This window comes from Rousettus aegyptiacus, unplaced genomic scaffold (genome assembly GCF_014176215.1).
Source record: "Rousettus aegyptiacus isolate mRouAeg1 unplaced genomic scaffold, mRouAeg1.p scaffold_m13_p_7, whole genome shotgun sequence".
Taxonomy (NCBI): Eukaryota; Metazoa; Chordata; class Mammalia; order Chiroptera; family Pteropodidae; genus Rousettus; species Rousettus aegyptiacus.
In genome coordinates this window covers 84965206-84983746 of record NW_023416310.1, presented here as the reverse complement: position 1 = coordinate 84983746, position 18541 = coordinate 84965206, and the positions used below count along the sequence as shown (strand labels likewise).

At 44.7% G+C, this 18541-nt stretch overlaps 1 protein-coding gene across 2 annotated transcripts in view; it reads right to left on the bottom strand.

Annotated features, from left to right (window-relative positions):
* ADAM19 (ADAM metallopeptidase domain 19) overlaps window positions 1–18541 on the bottom strand; it is a 75430-nt gene that overhangs the window by 54541 nt on the left and 2348 nt on the right. Inside the window, exons 2-3 of one of the 2 annotated variants that reach the window (XM_016167065.2) lie at window positions 17935–18020; window positions 13706–13776 (exon numbers count right to left, since the gene is read on the bottom strand). In XM_016167065.2, the coding sequence (XP_016022551.2) occupies window positions 13706–13776; window positions 17935–18020 (157 nt within the window). Of the gene's footprint in view, window positions 1–13705; window positions 13777–17934; window positions 18121–18541 lie in introns of those variants that run through there. The other variant, XM_016167063.2, reaches the window with a different exon arrangement.

Genomic DNA, 18541 nt, shown 5'->3' with positions numbered 1-18541 from the left:
GTTTCCCTCCAAAGGAATCCCTTTCCATGACTTAAGGACTTGCCCTTTCTTTTTCCCTAGAAAGGGTAAAGTGACGGGTGGTGTTAGAGTGGGGGGGGGGGGGAGAGGGATTGGAAAAAGAAACTGTGCCTGATATAATGCAGCCATTATAGGCCCTTGGTCCATCTGGACCCCTCTCCAGGGAGACTGATGCAAGAGGACAGAGCGTGGAGACTGCCAGTTTTCTGCAAACCCAAACCTCAGGGGAAATAGAAGGAAGAAAAGGGGGCAGTGGGGCACATGGGAGCGAAGGAAGTGGCTGGAAAACAGCGGTAGCACGGAAGTCAATAAAGACCCCATTTCTCCTGAAACTGGCTGAGGAAAGCCTGGCCCAGCTCCACCTAATGATATCACTGTTTTCAACAAAAGCTGGTTTGAGAACCCTCAGAGAGGCCCCAGTGAGGCTTCGGCTGCTGGGATGGGCCGAGGTCTCATCAGTCCTGGAGAGATCAAGTGCTTAGAATTGCAGACGAGGAGGAAAGACTGAGTTACACAAAGAATTACAGAAAGAACAGGGGTAAGAACATCCCTTCCTTGTAGGGTCATAGAAGGAGTCTATTTTTCACACGAGATTTTTATCAGTGGATTCCCACAACAGTCCTGCAAAGTTGGTGACTGGGGAAGAGAAAAGTAATGAGGAAAGAAGTGGCTTGTCTGAGGTCTCACCACAAGCTGAGATTAAACCCAGGGATGGGCACCACTGACCTACTACTTACCCAAGCAGGAACCTCAGACTGGCCCTTGAATCCACCTCTCCCTCAGCCCACATTCGACCCATCTCCCAGTCTCCATGACTACACCCTATAAATATCTTTGGAATCCATTCCCTCCTCGCCACATCAGCTAGCTCTTCCCTAAATTAGACCAGCATAATTTCTCACTCAGATTATAATAAAGCTTTTGAATAGGCCTATGACTATCGCTAGTCTTTATCAAATGCATTTAGGATGCTGTCACTATCTGGCTTTTCAAATATTCTTCATCAGCTTCCCATTGCCCTCAAGGTCAATGCCAAAACCCTTTAAGGAGCCTACAAGGCCCTTCAAGGACTCACCCCTTCCCACCCAGCAAACTTTTTTCACCATTTCCTTCCTCCCTTGCTCTCTGTCCTAACTATAAAGAACTTCTTTTCATCTTCAAATGCTACTCTTGCCTTTAGGCCTTTATTTCTGCCGTTGGAACCCAGTTCCCCTGTAGAAGCCTCCACCCTTTACCACGGCCCTACTTCTTCGCTTCCTCCTAGAGGCCTTCTCTGACTCCCAAGCCAGGGTCGGTTCCGAGCCACCCCCAAGCTCCTACGGCACCTCTACTTCCTCCATTGCAGCACGTCCGTCCACATTGCTCAGTAAGGGTTTAGTTCCCTGTCTCCTCCACTGGGCTCTAGGCCCCAGGACGGTGGAGACTGCGTTCTGCCTGCCACTGCTCTCCCAGAAATGCCCAGGACCTAGACCGACACCTGCCGCATGGTCAGCACTCACAGTATTTGTTGAATGAAAGAAGAGAAGAAAGACAGGACGTAAAGAATTCTCAACGCATAGTCCAGAGCTCAAGCGTGCTGTGCTAGAGACTCTCATCAGAAAAGCCAGGGATTCTCTCACCCAATACCCACCTCCAGATGAGTTTGAGCAAGACCTGCCACTTGCCCCAAAAGCCTGTTCATTTAGTATCCAAGGTGGCAGCCAAAGGTCTGTGCATGTCATTGAGTTCTAAGTAGAGAACGACAAGCTTACTGTCTTCAAATCAAAATATTTCCTGAGTGAATGTAAATGTGGCTTCATTCTCAGGACAGAACCAGTCCGGAGGCCCCAGTATCGACTTCCTCCCCACCCCCCACCCCCAGATTTTCCCCTGGGATAGCCATGTTCCATTGCAAAAGCACCAAGGTTGGGGAGTAGAAATATCCTCCAATTTCCAGAGAGTCTGGGTGATGAGGTTAGGCGCATCCTTGAAGCTAGGGAAAAAATAGAGGTCTGGAAGGTACGACTCCCGGAGCATCTCCCAAACCCAAGCGTTTATCCATACATACATCCTCATCCCACCCGCCACGCCCGGCTTCTCAGGAGACTCCGCGCCTCCCCAAGTTAAGAAGCCACCTCTGCCTTGTGCTCGGTCCACAGCTCCACCCACCAGGTACACCTCTCTCCACTTGGCTCAGCCTAAATTTCCCATTAATAGGGAGGGGTGAGGGAAGAGCTTCTTCTCATCCAAGATGTAGAAAATACAGCCTAGATTTAAAGTGCACCCCAAACTTCCTTCTAGAAGTACTCCACCCACCTGCCTGACCACACGGTGGTTTTACCTTAGGCAAGAGAGAGCACAACTCAACGTCAAAAACAGGAAAATGAAAAATTGAGCTCTAAGCCACTCAAATCCTTGGGTAGCCCAGATATCTAAGAAAAAAGAAACCCCTTCCCCATTCCCCCGCATTCCACTCTTCTGAATTAAAATGATTTGGCCAGTTGGAATACTGCATTCCCAAGAGATTATTAGTACTACAGCTTTGGTTCCCCTTGATCCAGATCAAATATTTGTATATTAATTTCTCAGTCTGAATTCCTTTCTCATTTTTCCACTCACCTCTCCTCCCTCCCTTATCCACAGCCTCCCTCCTTGCTCCTGGAAGGCAGAGCTCCAAGCAACCCTCCTCAGGGAAGCTTTCTCTGTCTTCCAGTCAGAAGTTCTCTCTTCCTTCCTGCCTCCTCAGCACTGTACTTCTAACTCTATTATGTAAGTCTAGAATCCGCCTTGGATCTTGCTGTTGTATGTTTTCACAGCCAGGTGGCAAGAATAGTGTGTTTGGACCTACTCCCTACAGCACCTAACATCATAGGGCTTTACAGGTACATGCTCAACCAATATCTGCTGAAATCAACCTTGTAGAATGGAGACAAGTTAGCTCTTGCTTAAAAAGCAGGAGATCTATCAACTGATGGACGGATGAACAAAAGTGGTAAATCCAAACAATGAAACACTAACGATAAAACAGAATGAAGTACTGACGCATGCTTTTCAACATGGATAAAACTCACAAACATTACACTAAGTGAAAGAAGCCAGTCACAAAAGACCACATATTATATAATCCCTTTTATACAAAATCTACAGAACAGGCAAATTTATAGAGGCAGAAAGCAGACTAGTGGTTGCCTAGAGCTCCTCGGGATGGAGGAGAATGGGGAGTGACTGATTATACTAGTTTGCTAGCATTGCCTTAACAAAATACCACAAACTGCATGGCTGAAAAAACAAATTTATTATCTCACAGATCTGGAGGCTAGAAGTCTAGGGTCAAGGTGTTGGCAGGGCCATGCTCTCTCTAACAGTACTAGAAAAGGATGTGTCCCAGGCCTTACTCCTAGGCTCCTTGGCTCGTGGCAGCATAACTTTAACATTCACACGGCATTCTCCCTCTGTGCAGGCCTATGTCCACATTTCCCCTTTTTATAAGGATGCCAATCATATTGAATTAGGGGCCACCCTACTCCAGTGTGACCTCAACTAATTATATCCACAACGACTCTATTTCCGAATAATGTCACTCTGAGGTACCAGGGGTTAGTATTTCAACATAGGATTTTGAGGGACACAGTCAACCCGTAACATTGCTAATGACTTCTTTTGGGGGGGAGGAGTGATTAAATGTTCAAAAATTAGAATAGGATGTGATTACACAACTCTGTAAATATACTAAAAATATATTGAACTGTATACTTCAAATGGATGAACTATATGGTTATGTAGGTTATATCCCGATAAAGCTGTTTTTTAAAAAGGCAGGAGAGTTTGAGTTAAAAGAGTGTGCTCAAGTTCAACAATCAACCCATGGATGAGAGAGTGTGTGAAAACAAGTTCTCTCGACAAGGTGACAAGATGTAACTTAGGCAGATGCCAAAGGCAATGTGCCTTTGTCTGTCCTCACGATCTATGCAAATTCCCTTTGACCCAGTGATTCACATCTTGTGTTCTTTCCAAAGAACACGAGCGTGCTCACTCCAGCACTGTTTGTAGAAATGAAGGAAAAAAAAAAAATAAGGAAACTGCGGGAAAGCCCATCGACATAGGACTATTCAATTAATTGCAGCATCGTGCTTATTAGTGAACCTGGATGATGAGTGTATGGGGATTCATTACATTGTTCTCTCTGCTTCCATGTGGATCTGATGATTTTTCATTATAAGAAGTATTAGAAGTTTGTTATACATACACATACAATGTAGCGCATGATAAATTTATATGGAAATGTATCTGTAATATAGCCTTATACTGTTATAGGAATTTTAAGTAGTACAGCTTTTGGGAGGAATCTAAGGAGCGAGAGGTATGATTTGTCAAAATTTAAAACATTTTAAACATACATGCTATTTGACCTTGCAACTACTGCTAGGTATCGGGCGTATAGAAATAATTACAAATGTGCTTAAAGATTACGTATAAGCAATATCATTGCAGCAATATTTGTAATAGTAAGAAATTGGAAACCTAACTGTCCATTAATAGAGATTAATAAATTTTGGTCCATGGAATCCTATGTCACCATTAAAAAGAATGAAACAAGTCTACAAATGTGCTAATGTGGAAAGATATTGAAGACAAATAATGAAAAAGCAAATTACAGAATAGTATATAATGACCTCGTTAATTTTAAACTTCTACTATTTGTGTAATTTTTTTCTCGAATTTAACTATCAAAATTTTCAAATATTCCAAAAATCTCTTGTGTAAATTAAAAAAAAAAAATTATTTGGGATTGCCCACATTCTATTTCCAAGTGAAAAAAAAAAACGGTTATAAAACTGAGGGTACCATATGACCCCATCTAGGTAGACATACATATGGTTAAAGACATCTGTATGAAATAGTACGTTCATGGTAAATGCTCACTCGCTGGACGCCAGCTACCATGACCTTAGGGCGAACAGTCTGATGGTAAAGGAATCCTCAAACTCAAGAATCAACTCCCGACTTCTTGCAAGTGCACAGCTTCCCTTCGCTCTGACGAGGGCCCATCTAAGGCCAACAGGGCAGCTGGCAGCTTCCTCCCATTCATTTAGCCCGTGCTCCTGCTGACGGGCCGCCAGGAGAAATAAGCTTGAGACAAAAGAAAGCCGTGGACATCCTTCCTGGCTACACGGGCAGCACTAGCTGTGGGTCCCTGGATGAAGACAGAGCCGGAACCAGTGAACAAATCCTGACCTCCTTATCGGACAGTTCAGGGCCCTGCCAAGGGAGGGGCTGGACACTGATTCTGCAAGCACGGAAAAGAGGTACAGTTTGGCTGACCGGCGAACCCTGCAAAGCTGTACTCTGGAGATAGATACAGTGAGGTCACACCGGGCATGGCTGGAGAGCAGAAGTGAGCTTCCTTCCGGGGGCACTGGGTTTTAAGGTCAAGTCCTCTTAATTGCATTTGGAAACTAACTCAGGGGAATTCCCTCTTTACTTCATCTTTAAATGTTTTTCCGACTCTACAAAATACAAAGAATAGTGACTATTTACTGAGCTCTTGCAGTGCACCAGGCGTGGTGTAAGTCCTTCAAGGGCATTATGTGATCGAATTCACACAACATCCGACGAGGTGGCCACTGCTATTAGCCCCCTCATGTGGATGAGGAAACTGAGGCTCTCAAAGGAGAAGCGACTTGCCAAAGTGTACATCACCAGCGGGTGCAAGGAGCCAGGCTCTGCATCCAAACCGCCTGCATTACACCACTGCAAGATACTGAAATCCAAAGTCTAAACAGGGTCTAGGGAAGGAGGAAAGAAAGAAAAGAGAGAAGGGAGCAGGATAATGGAAAAATGATGCCAGTGCTGATGGAAGATGGGCATACTGAGCAAGGAAGGGGCGGCCAAGAAGCAACTACAAGGCCACCGCTCAGAGCCTGGCTCTGCCCTTTCCACCCAGATAACCTTGAGCAAGTTCCATGACTCCACGCCTCGGGGCCCCCAGTTGCCAAGTAGGGCTACAGCTCATAGAGTTGCTCTGACAATTCAGTTAGATGAACCACGGAGAGACTGCAGAACAGAGCCTGCTACAGAGGCATCTCCCATGCTGCGGCTTTTACCGGGGCTGTTGACATCGTTATTCATATCTGACCCTCATTCCTCAGCCAGAATGAGGGCAGAATGGGTATCAAAGTTCATGATCCGGAATTTAGGAAACGTCAATAAATGATCGCCATGGAGTTGGCCTATTTTTCAATGTTTTTCTCCTGTCACTTTCCTACTTGAAGACGGTCACAGGGACCACATGCAATGCTTTTTTACCACCCAGACACTTTAGAAAACATGTGTGTTCTTGACTTTACCTTAACGAAAACTAGCATGTATCGAAAACCTGCTTGTTATATGTCAGGCATTGTACTAAGCATATCGGAACACATTATCGCTCAACTTCACGAACCCTGCGTATTCGTGTTCTGTGGTCGCTGTGTCACAAATGACCACAAACTGGGTGACTTAATAGCACTGGAAGTTCTTCTCTCTTGGTTCTGGAGGACAGAAGAACAAAATCGTTATTACTGAGCTGAAATCAAGGTGTCCGCCAGGCTGCTCTCCCTGTGGGGATTCCATTCCTTGCCTCTTCCAGCCGCCGGTGGCTGTCTGCATCTCCCTGCTTGGGGCTTTATTACTCCAATCTCTCTCTCTGCCTCCTCGGTCACACTGCCTTCCCCTCTTCTATCTATGACCAAATCTCCCTCTTCCTCCCTCTTACAAATATACTTGGGATTGCATCTGGAGCCCACCCAGACAATCCAGGATAATCTCTCATTCTCAAGATCCTTAAATTAGTCACACTGACAAAGACTCTTTTGCCATATAAGGTAGCATAGCCTTAGGTTCCAGGGATTAGAATGTAGGTATCTTGAGGCAGTAGGGGCAGGGGGCATTTTTCAGCCTACCCCACCCTGCAATGAAAGTTTAACGTCTATTTTCTAGGCAGGTGGTAGAAAATAGTGAGAGGCAGGTAGACCTGAGTTTGACTTTTGGCTCCACCTGACTTCCTAACATCAGGTAAATTACTTGAATTCCTCACACTTAAATTTCCTCATTTATAAAATGTGAATAACAATAATACCTCCTTCAAAAGGCTGCCATGAGGATTAAATAAGGCACTATGTAAAGTGCCTTTGCACAGTGACTGGCTTTCAGTAAATGCTCACTAAGTAGTATTATTGTGAACACAGATGAAGAAATAACATTCAGAAGGCAAGTGACTTGCTGAAAGCTGTTAAAGGTGGAAAATTTTCAAGTGAGCCAATTTCTGCTTCTGTAATCTGCTTGCTTGTTTAATGTTAACCAGGGTGTGGTTCTAGGAGATGTCTGCTTGCTTGTTTAATGTTAACCAGGGTATGGTTCTAGGAGATGTATTGGGCAAAGATATGCTAATGGCCAACTTTTGCTTCTGTATTCAGCTTGCTTATTTGATGGGGTTTTAGGCTTTATAAGCTGTCTCTGCTGGAAGCTCGGGGCTGATTCTCTGACCCTGCCTGGTGGAGAGGCAGTCAACAGCCAGCTAATAAAGGCTCATAATTCATCTCGATTGGCTCCGTGGGTCTTAGATTTGAACTCGTCACAACAAAAGCCACCTAACCAGGAAGTGCCAGGACCTGGAACTGAATCTGGGTCTCTCTGGCACCAAAGTTCAAGCCTGTTCTGCCCCCATGGATTATGGTGTTCCAGGCTTATGTGCTCACGGCCTTGAGAATCAACACACCTGTGTTATTTCAATTCCTAATGCTCCATGAACCTCTCTTCCAGCAACTGTATAGCTGCAGGCCTACCGATCACTACTCCTAAGTATTGAGACAGAGTTTACACAGTGCATCCTAGGACAGCAATATCATGTTTTAAAAATGATTTAGAAATATTGGAGACCTGCTTATACAGGGGATAGAGAAGTTGGCTTGTACAAAGATCACATCGGACAGGCTGGCGATCCATTCGGTCTGCAACTCCAGGGGTCCTGGACATCATGAGAATTGTAAAGGATACCAATCTCAGTCTACAATTGGAAACTACATCTCAAACAGGACCGCAAGGTTTCTAGGGGGCAAAGTACCGACCAACCAAGCACAGAGCTTGGAATTTAAATTTACTTATGCATTCGCTGCCTCAGAGTCAAAGCAGCAGGGTTAATTCAGTTTCCGATACTTCAAAAAAATGTTTTAAAAAAAAAAACTCTCAAATACTCGCAGGCAGCTCTCATCAAAGTCTGGTGTCCCCACCCGTCTACCCAACCGTTTCCTTGGCATCAGTCTCCTTGGGTTATACAATCTCAGCTGCGGGGGAATGGGGAGCCCAGCTGCACGCCGAGTTTGGAAAAACATTTTGAATACTTCAGATCTGCCAAGTACTTGGTTAAAGAATGATATCCTCTAATTTCTTAAGCCATGTGTATTTTAAGTGAAATGTAATCCATATGTCTGCGACTCATTTAAATGCGACTCAGAGAAGCACAGTTTCCAAAAAGCATTGGGATATCGTCTTAAGCCTTTCTTAAGCTTCCTTTTGATCCGGGACATTGAATTTTGCCAATGAATGAAGCTCTTCACGAGACAGGGACAAAGAGAGTTGTCCCTTTTCCTGAGTAAGATGTTCAGGTGTCCTCCTGAGGCCAGAGGAAACTGGGAAGGTGGGGTGAGGGAGAGCTCCGTGTCCTGGGCGGCACGCAGGGCTTCGCTCTGGAGCAGCTACGGGTTTCTACCAGGCCCCCTTGGAAGAGAAATGCAGCAGTAAGAGGTAACTAATCCATCCTTCCAGTGCCTGCTAGTTCTCCCCTTCTCAGGTCCTCCAGTATCATACAACTCAAATAGAGAGGAAGGAAAAAGAAGAAAATTAGGGAGCTGAACTACTCCATAGAGCGAATAGCTGTTGCTTTTCCAGGTTGTAGTTTGATTTCCAGGCCGACGAAAGCAGTCTCCTTCCCTATGGTACCTCTGAGGGACTGATAACAAGTCAGAGACATGAAGAGAGATTGAAGTCAGAAGTAATGGTGGGACCTATAATCAGCAAACCTCTAAACGTCCAAATTCTTCCTTGACAGTTACTATTCCTCATGAGGTCTGGAGGTAGATACACATACAAAAGAAAATAAATTTTCATTCTCATTAGCTAGATTTGTGCAAACAGGATCTCTCTTTAGTCAGGGCTGGAACACAATGAATGGGGTGAAACCAAAGGACATTTGCCCCTTTCCCAAGCCACAACCTAAACCTTATTATCATTCAGACTCAAGGATAGACAGTATAGTCAAGAGATGAGAATTCCAGAATGTGCTTAAGAGACTAGCAGAGAGAAGCATATGGCCAAAGGTCCTCTGGGCACAGTGCCCAACTAGTTGAGCTGTTCATTTGCTTTCGAAGGTGACCTTGTACTGTAGCGATCCTGCCCTCTAGTAATGCAGCCCAATGAGCATCCCGTAAGCTGGTTCAACAGTTCGGTGTGCCTTCCTCCTGGGAGAAAGCAGAGAAAGGAGAAAGGAAGGCAGCCAGGGCCTGCATCTCCCTGGAGGTGTGCACCTCCCCAGATGCCTACAGCTCAGGAAGGTTCCATTTGATTTCAGCCAACAAGTTTTTGTCTAATATGGTTAGTCCTCGGGACATGGGGAAAATTACATGGAGAAAAAATATTATGGATGTATGCCTCAAAATTGTGGGCTGTGGAAATAGCAGCCCATAATTTCTTCTCTGCAATTTCCCCTCTCATATTTATGTTGCCTCAACGGTGAGTCCTGAGCTAGCAGTTCGTCCTCGGCTTCAAGGTCCATGGTTTTGGGAGTTATTTGTATTTATCCCGCTGCTCCCTATTTCCAGAGGTGTCTCCATGGTTGAAGAGCAAACTCCTCGAGGCAGGAATTTCTTTTCCACTTTTCCACATACACAGTATTCTTTAAATAGGTCGTTCAGGAGAAGCTCGCAGAGCCCAACTGGGACCAAATCCCCATTTTAAAGATGAGAAAGCTGAGGCCCAGGAGAGCCAACGGCTTTTTGCCCAATTCCACACGTCCGTCTCTGAGCTCAGTGTTCTCTCCACTGTACCACACTGCCCCAAACACAAGTAAAGTTCTCTCAGCAACAGCCATGCACCAACATTTGTAAATGATGTGTATGAATGTGAGTAAATAGAAAACAATGTAATATATACTTTATTAGAGCAGAGTACTACCTGAATGACATAAGGTTGAGTTTGAAAATATCAGCATGGAACAATATGTAGAGTATAATCTCATTTCTGTTCCCCCCTCCCCAACAAAAGCAGCAACCTAGGTATGCTTCTGTACGACCGTTCCTATGAGTATCTATGCGTGTGTTCTCACGGGCGTAGAAAAGGTCGAGGGTATGCTCACCGAACTGTTAGTAGTGACTTTTCCATGTGGGTGGGAGGCTCATTCTTTTACTTATCATACTTTGGTACTGCTACACATTTTACAAAGAGCATGTGCTGATTTCACAACTGAAAAACCACGAGCGAGAAATAATAAGAGGTGCTATTGATTGAGTATGGAACATGAGCCAGGCACCAGGCTGGGCCCTTCGCACACATCGCCTCATTTCACCCTCCCCGTGGCTCTAGCATGTAAGACTATCACGAAAACCCAGATAGGGAAACTGAGGCTTGAAGAGGACATCCAGCTAGTAAGTGGGAGAGCCAGAATCTGAACCCGGGACTATGTGACATGAAAGCCGTGTGCAGATTGTCCCTAGGATGCACATGTACTCAGCAGAGAAAAGGGTGTGCGTCTCCCATGGGAATGTCATCTATTTATTCTGAGTTGCTTTACAGCAGAAAAAGTCTGCCAGCTGCCGTGTATTGAACTGAGGCACCTTGGGGTATCCGCTGCCAGGAGCTGAAGGCCTCCCTCTCCTGGCCCATCCCCCGCGCTCCTCTGTCCTCACCATTCTTGGCGATCTCTCCATGTGTGAATTCCATTAAAGGCCTGCTCACTGCTATTTTGGGCCATGCATTAGCACGTGGGCTCTGATTTGATGGGAGAAGGCCAGACACCTCAGCATGATGAAAAAGAAATTAGAAATGTCCTCTCTCTCCCCTCAGAGTCCCAGAAGCCCACAGCTCCTGGGGGGCCTGAGAACCCAAAGAATGGGGAAATGTAGGAGGCGAAGTGGAAACGTTCGTATCTATTAAGGCTGTTTCTTCTCAGAATTGCCGTCTCTTAGCCAGCCACATGGCTCACTTCCTTAACCTCTTTCAGGTCTCGACTCAGATATCAATTCACCACCACGGCTTTCTCTGACCACCATTCTGAAACAGCGCCTCCCTCCCCACCCCTGCTCTCCCTGGCCCTGTGTTCCTTCGTTTCCCGCACAGAGCTTGCCACCAGACATACCACACATTCACTGGTCTGTTTACTGTTCCCACCACTAGAATATAAGCTCCACAAGGGCAGAACTGTTTTTATTCACGGCTGTATCTCCAGAACTGACGCTGGTGCCCGGAATGCTATGGATACGTAGGAGGTGAAAAAAAGGAATCAATCAATCAAGGAACTTAAGACCCAGAGCTTGAGGAGTAGTCACTTAGTGCAGGGCCTAGTTTCCCCTCAAATATTGCAGGACTGTAAAAACTTTAACAGAGACTTGAAAAATCAGAAAGGCATCCTCCCTGACCCCACGAGCTTTTTTTGCATCCGGACTCACATGCACCATGAATGAGAAGGCTTTGGGAAATAAACACACTAGGAAGTCGTGTGCAGTTGGAGTTCCGCTTACTAACACATGTTCAAAAACAAAAAGCCCAATTTAGACGAAAATAGCAGGAAGCCATCCCCCAGGGATACCTGATGAGATCATAGTGCTTGGCGCTGCTGTTTTCCATTTTTGTCAAGTCCCTGCCAACTCAAGGAGGCCAGGAACCACATCCTAGCTTCCTGCCACTCACTGGGAAGTTAGGGAGCTGCTCAGAGCAGCAGACGATAGGCCTGCATCCACGGGCTCTCCTGGACTCCAGACCCACGCCACGAACACAAATGATCCTAGCCTCATCTCTCATTTACCCGCTGTGTGACCTTAGACAGGTGCCCACCTGCCTCTGAGTAGAAGTTTCTGCATCCACGTAAGACCGTTGCTCTCAGTGTTTTCTAAGGTACCTTTCTGCTACAACTTCCTATGACCTCTTGCAAAGGTTCCAGAACAGGAGCGGAGAATGAGTGCTGCATCCATCTGCCCAGTCCAACTCCTAAGGGTTTGCCCATGATAGCAGCCCCACCCCTTATTATGTCCAGAGGAAACTGAAGGGTCCAATGCTCCACTTGGGGATAGAATAGGACAGATTCAACTGGGGTGGCAATAGGCAACATTTGGACTAGAGCTATGGGGGTGGGGCCGTGAAAAACTAAAGCCAATGCCTGATACAGACTGTCAAGGACAGACCCTCAATATCGTTTTCCTGTAGGACAAAAAGAAAATGATGCAAGGAAAAATCCCAGGCAGGCAGCGCCTGGACCCTCTGGGGTCATGGCCAGCCAGGTCTGTTCCAGAGAAACGGGACAAAAGGAACACATTCTTGGGCTGGTTGGAGTCTGAGGAGGAAAGCAAAAAAAATGATTGAGATGCACATCTTTCTGGAGGCAGGGGAGAGGTGTGGCTGAAGCCCCACCACTGCACATGCCGAAGTGGCTCTCCCACACCTCCGCTCCGCTCACCCTCCTCCTGCACGAGGGTCCAAAAGCCCAAATTTGGAATCATTTATGTTCTCGATTTCCACCCAGCTTAGCAGCCATTCCCATCCTTTTGAATATGAGCAGGTCCCCATCCATCCCTTTCTGGGCAGTGATGTGTCTGATTACTCATCTGCTTCCAGGGGACTCGGGGGACTGCCAGGAGGAGAAGGGCAGTTGTCTGAGCCATGCAGCCTTATCTGCAAGGTCTGTGCAGCAGAATCAAAGTGGACCATCGGTGGGGAAATTCCAAAAGTTTTCGGGGTCTCCTAGTGAAGTACGGAGAGCTCTCCAGTGGCCAAGTAGCTTGAGAATGGCCCAAGAACAGGCAACAGAGGCAGCCATGCATTATGTCTATGCACCTGCTCAATAACATTAATCAAGATAGAACTGTGCTTGATGGCAAATCGATGTGGAAATATTTCTGAGCCAGGCCACCACCCAAGATGAACGAGGTTAGGAAGATGGAAGAACAAGCCCGATGAAGCCAGGGGACTGCTGACCATGCCCTTATTGGCAGAATCTCAGATTTAGCTCACCCGGAACAGATGGAGCAGCCAGGGTTCGAGGCGCCAAATCCCAGAACACTCCGCATTGCCTCTCCTCTCTGCTGTTTTCCTCTAATCTCCTTCACTTCCTGCCATGCTCTGTGCTGCAGCTAGTAAGACAGCTGCCAGAATCCTCCAGTCCGTCCCGCCCTCGCCCTCGTCACACACACGTACACACACAACACACACACACAGAGTGAACTCTAAGAAGCCCTGGAAATACAGCCTGAGAAAATTCAAGAAAACTGTTAAACAGTCCAGTAATTTCACAGCAAGTCAAGGAACTGCAGAAACATTGTATTCGCAAAAGCCTCCCCATAAAGAAACCAGGGACTGAGAGCTTGGGTCACTTCGCTAACTGCTTCCTTCCAAAACAGCAGACCTGTGTCTGGCATTGACATAGAAGTGAATTTTTTCATTTCAGACAAAGGAGGAGTCCACTTACTCATTCTTCTCCAGGTCCAGGATGAGTTCTTGTCCCTCAGCCATTACCCTGAGCTCAGCTTTGAGTGGATGCTAAAAGCAACAACAAAAGAATGTCAGTTCCTAAAAGCAGAGTGGAGGCTCCCAGGAACAGACAGAGGATCTAGCACAGTGCTCTGACATTGATCCACAGGAAGTAAATGAGAAAAGGTCAAATTGCATTTCCAGCCCAAACATAAAATAGCTTCAGTCCCAGAAGGACCCGATTCCCCTCCCCCATCTGCCTTCTCCTAAAGGACAACAGAAATAAACTGCAAGCTGAAATGTGGTATAAGTTCTTGCATGCAGGTCTGGTAAAGGCAAATGCTGGAAAACATCTTTAGCAGCAAATTCCAGGTGGAGTCAGATCTGGATTCAAGTGCTGACACTCAAATGCAGCAGTGACGTGGAACTTGGACATGTTACTAAACCTCCCTACAGCTCAGTTTCCTCATTTATAAAACAGAGGTAATAACAGTCAACCTTACGGGGCTCTTATAAGGATTAAGTGATATAGTGAATGTAAAGAATTTATCTGGCATATAGGAAACTCCCCCATACATGTTGGCTATTATCTAAAATACCAGCGAGGAAAGCCTCTTCCTAGTGAGTTCTTAGTTTCCATTATTTTGTTTTGGCTCTCAGTTTGGATACCCTCGGTCATCCCAGAGGAAGAAATTAGGAGCAATTCAAACTAAGGTTTTATATGTCCAAATGAAGATATATATTTTATACACAAGAGAAACTTTGCTGATGCCCAAAGTTGCTATGCACCCAGCATAGATCATTTAAGATATCACACAGATGGCCGATAAGCATGAACAATATGCTCAACATCACTGGTAACTCTCCTCTCCTTTAAAAAAATCAAAGTGACAAAGATTTTTTAAAACCATAAATCACAGTGCAGCAAAGCATACTGTAAAATGGGCACTCTCATATGCTACCATTGAGAATTTAAGTGGATACCAACTCATCAGAAAATAATTTGACAGTATGGACTAAGAATTTTAAAGTGCTTAGACTTCTCACTCAGTAAAGTAAGACTCTGTCTGAAAGGAACAAATGGAAGAACAGGCAAAGGTTTATACACAAGGATACTCACTACTTATAATAATAAATAATAAAATATAACCTAAATGTCCAAAATAGGAGAATGGTTCAATAAATGATAATCCATTCACATGACAAAACAATAAACAGTCATTACAAACAATGACTTTAAATAATTCCTAAATTATCAAGAAAGTATACATGATAATCACAAAAACTCAAAATATAACACTATGTTTTATTTAAAGGTACAGAGAAAAAATTCTAAACCAATAAGTTACCACAGTTAGCTGTAGGCAGTGGGATAGTTGGTTAATTTTATTTTATTCTGTGCAACTTTCCATGTTTTTATAATTGCTTAAGAAAGGGCTTTTCATCTCTCTATGTCTTATTACTAAGGAAAATTTCAAATAAATTAAAAATCCAAGTCATACTAAACTTCCATGCTTCAATAATTCAACTTAAGGCAGTTAAACTATCTTTGAAGAAGAAAAAAAAAAACTATTTATTTAACAGAGGGTATTTACATATTTAAACATATTAAAACATCAATTCTTTGGGGGTATTTTAAATATGTGCCCTCTAACTTGATACCAAGGAACTGATAAAATTCTTAAAGCCTCTTTCCATCCACAGAACCTCTTGCTAAAGAGGTGTTTCTGCCCCTTTTAATGCGGACCCGAGGACCTAGTTTTTGTGTGTCTGAGAAGGTGGGTCACGTGCTTTGCAGCCGCAGGTGGAGGCCTGCCTCTTCCAAGCACACTCTTCTTATTTGGTTCAAGGCCCACTTCCCATTAGAGTCCTGGGCAACCCTGAGCACTTTCGGACTCTGATGAAATCTGAACCTTCTGATCCGGAAGACTTGAGCAACCCTGTTTTTTGCTTTTTTTGTTGTCGTCATCCGTCGTTGTTAATTTATCCTGACTTCTCTTAAGAAGGGACATTTCAAAACTGTGGGGAGAAGAAGCTGGGCGGAGGTTTGTCCAATAACTTTCATTAAGGGATTCACTTCTCTGTTTCTGATGTCCTGATTCATCTCTGCCAACGCCTATTCTGGTTGCTGGTCCTTTGACACTTTACTCTGGGGAGTTCTGGAGCGAAGGCCTTGCCCAATCACATCGGGCTTCAGGGACATAGCCCCAAGTGGGCATTTGAGAAAAAGCTCACGGCAACGGAGCTGTAGCAATTCCCTAACCCGAGAGGTAGGAGGCCATGTGACAACCCACACGAAAAAAGAAAGTTGACACAAATGAAAGTACTGTCACCTCTCCCCTAAAGGGACATAAGCTACGACATGAATACAGATATTTATTTCTAAGTGAGTCATTCAAATATATTTCACTCTGGTCTGGAAGATGCTCAGACACTGATATTCAAAACATGGTGTTCCTTGTTTCCAGGGGACATTGCGAGCAAAACAATGAAACAGCACTGCAAGGATCTATGCAGCCTCCCTGTGCAGCTTTACTCAGCTTTCCCCTTCTGGCTTCACTTTGCTAGGAAGGGGCAACATCACCTCTCACAGGGACCTAACACTGGTTTTACTTCCCCAGAGGAGGGTTAAAATTTGTATCACTTTAGGCCCAACTTAAACAGATCTTCACCTCCACAGGGTATTGGAAATCTGTCTTATATATTGCATCCCTGTTAAGATCTCGTACGATGTTTAGTATGCAGTGAGTGTTCAATTGATGCCTGATGAATAAATTAATTATATAAATGAGAATAAGAGGCCCGAGTGAGACTCACCTTCTACTCTCTCTCTTTCTCTCTCTCTCTCCCTCTGACATTCATTCATTTTTCATTCAACAAACACTTATGGTACCAAGCACTGTGCTAACCATACAAAATAAAATGACCCAGATTCTGGGCAGACAATGGCTGGGAACAAAGACAGGATCTGGGGCTCCACTGTGTTTCTCAGGCCCTTCCTGAGGATGCCCGTTATCCCACATCTGGAAGAAACAGAGGCCTCTACAAAGAGTATAGAGCCCTTCCTTGGAAATAATGGATAGGTTAAACTACCTAAGATCTCAATTTTTAAAAATAACTTGCCCTAGGATGGCCATCCATTAATCTGTCTAGACTTTTCCTGAAGCTATTTTCAGCCTCTCTTAATTTTTGATGAAATGAATTCCATGCATTTACTGACTTCAGGATAAAATGTTACTTGCTTTCATTTGCCCTAAAATTTTCACTAAGCTCCTTCAGTAAATCCATTTTTTAAACATGTCTGTGTTACTCTAGCCATAACTTTAAGGGTTCCAGGGATTTTTTCCCTCTATTTACCTTTCTAGATTCAAAAGCTACCAAGTCTGAAATCTTTCCTGACACAGCTCTCTCCTCTCTCTCTCTAAATATAATCTTGCTCTTATATGTTGCCCAATAAATCACTGACCGTTTGAACCTAAAGGGATCTTATTGACCACCCCCACTCCCCAGCACCCTTCCTTCTTATTCCCTGTAAGCGCTCTCTTATAAATGAGGAAACTGAAGTTCAGAAAGTGGAAGGTCCCTTTGCTTGTTACTGGCACACAACAGTCACATCTTTCTTTCTAGCTCTCTCTTGTCTCACTTGAGCTGTAAAAACCAGAACCGCAAAGAATATCCTAGATGCATAGGTCCTCTCTGCAAGAACAGGATAATGTTGTCTGTCTTATTCTCAACCCCCTTGATAAAGACTGTGCACTTTGCTGGGGTCATGGCCCAAGATGCCTATTCAATTTTAAGATATATTCTCTAGTACTAGGTCCCTATCCGGCACCTTGTTAAAAAAAGTTTATCATTTTCCCTCCAAGTACATTATCTCATCAATAGAGAATGTATTATGCAGAGCAAAAATAATAATGACAACATTTAATCAATTCCAATTGAGAATTGGTGGTTTTTGTGACGCGTATTTGCACTTAGCTTGTGTCAGCATTAATACGGATTTTCATTTCCTCAACTAATAGCATTTGGAAGTGTTCTAGAAGTTTGTCACACAATGAAGGTATGTCCCATCTGGGATCCCAAAAATGACACAGAGAGAACAGTGTGAGTCAGAAACAGAATTAACAATGATGACAGGGCCTCTAGTAAAGTCAAGTAGGTGGCCCCAAGCCTCACAGAATGAAGTTGTCCATTCCTGCCTCTGAAAATGAGAGCTTTTGGTCTTACCTTTTCTCCCTTGGAACCTTCTGCAGTCTTCCACTGAGGTATTATCATTTCATGCTGTAGCTGGGGGCTGCCATCCCCACTTCCTCCTGCCAAAACAGGATGCGCACCCATTGGAATCCCAGACCTCAGCACCCTAGCTAAGCCAGCCATGCACTGCCAACTTGGAAAAACTCCACATTGGGTCATTAAAAGACCTGCTGGATTCCAGGCTTCTGGCACTTACCATGGGTCAGGCACTCTGCTAGGTGCTAGCAATACAGTTCTAAACAGGGCTAACAAGGTCTCTGTACTCCTCACAAAGTTTATTCAAGAGGCGGGAGACATATCTTCCAGTGGTGGGAGACAAACAACACGAAAATGTTTTCAAATGGTACAATAGGGTCATGGAATAAAGAGACACTGAGGAGCAGGTGCTTATTTTAGACAGGATGCTCAGCAAAGATGGCCTTTAATTGAGACAGGAAAAGAGAGCCAAGCAAAGATCTGAAAAAAGATTGCCCAGGTAGAGGAAGCAGCAAGCGCAATGGCCCTGCCTAAAGGAAAGTAGATTCAGCCTGTTTAAGAAAGCAGAAGGTAGAGATAGCTAGAGTTTAGTAAATGAGGGGCG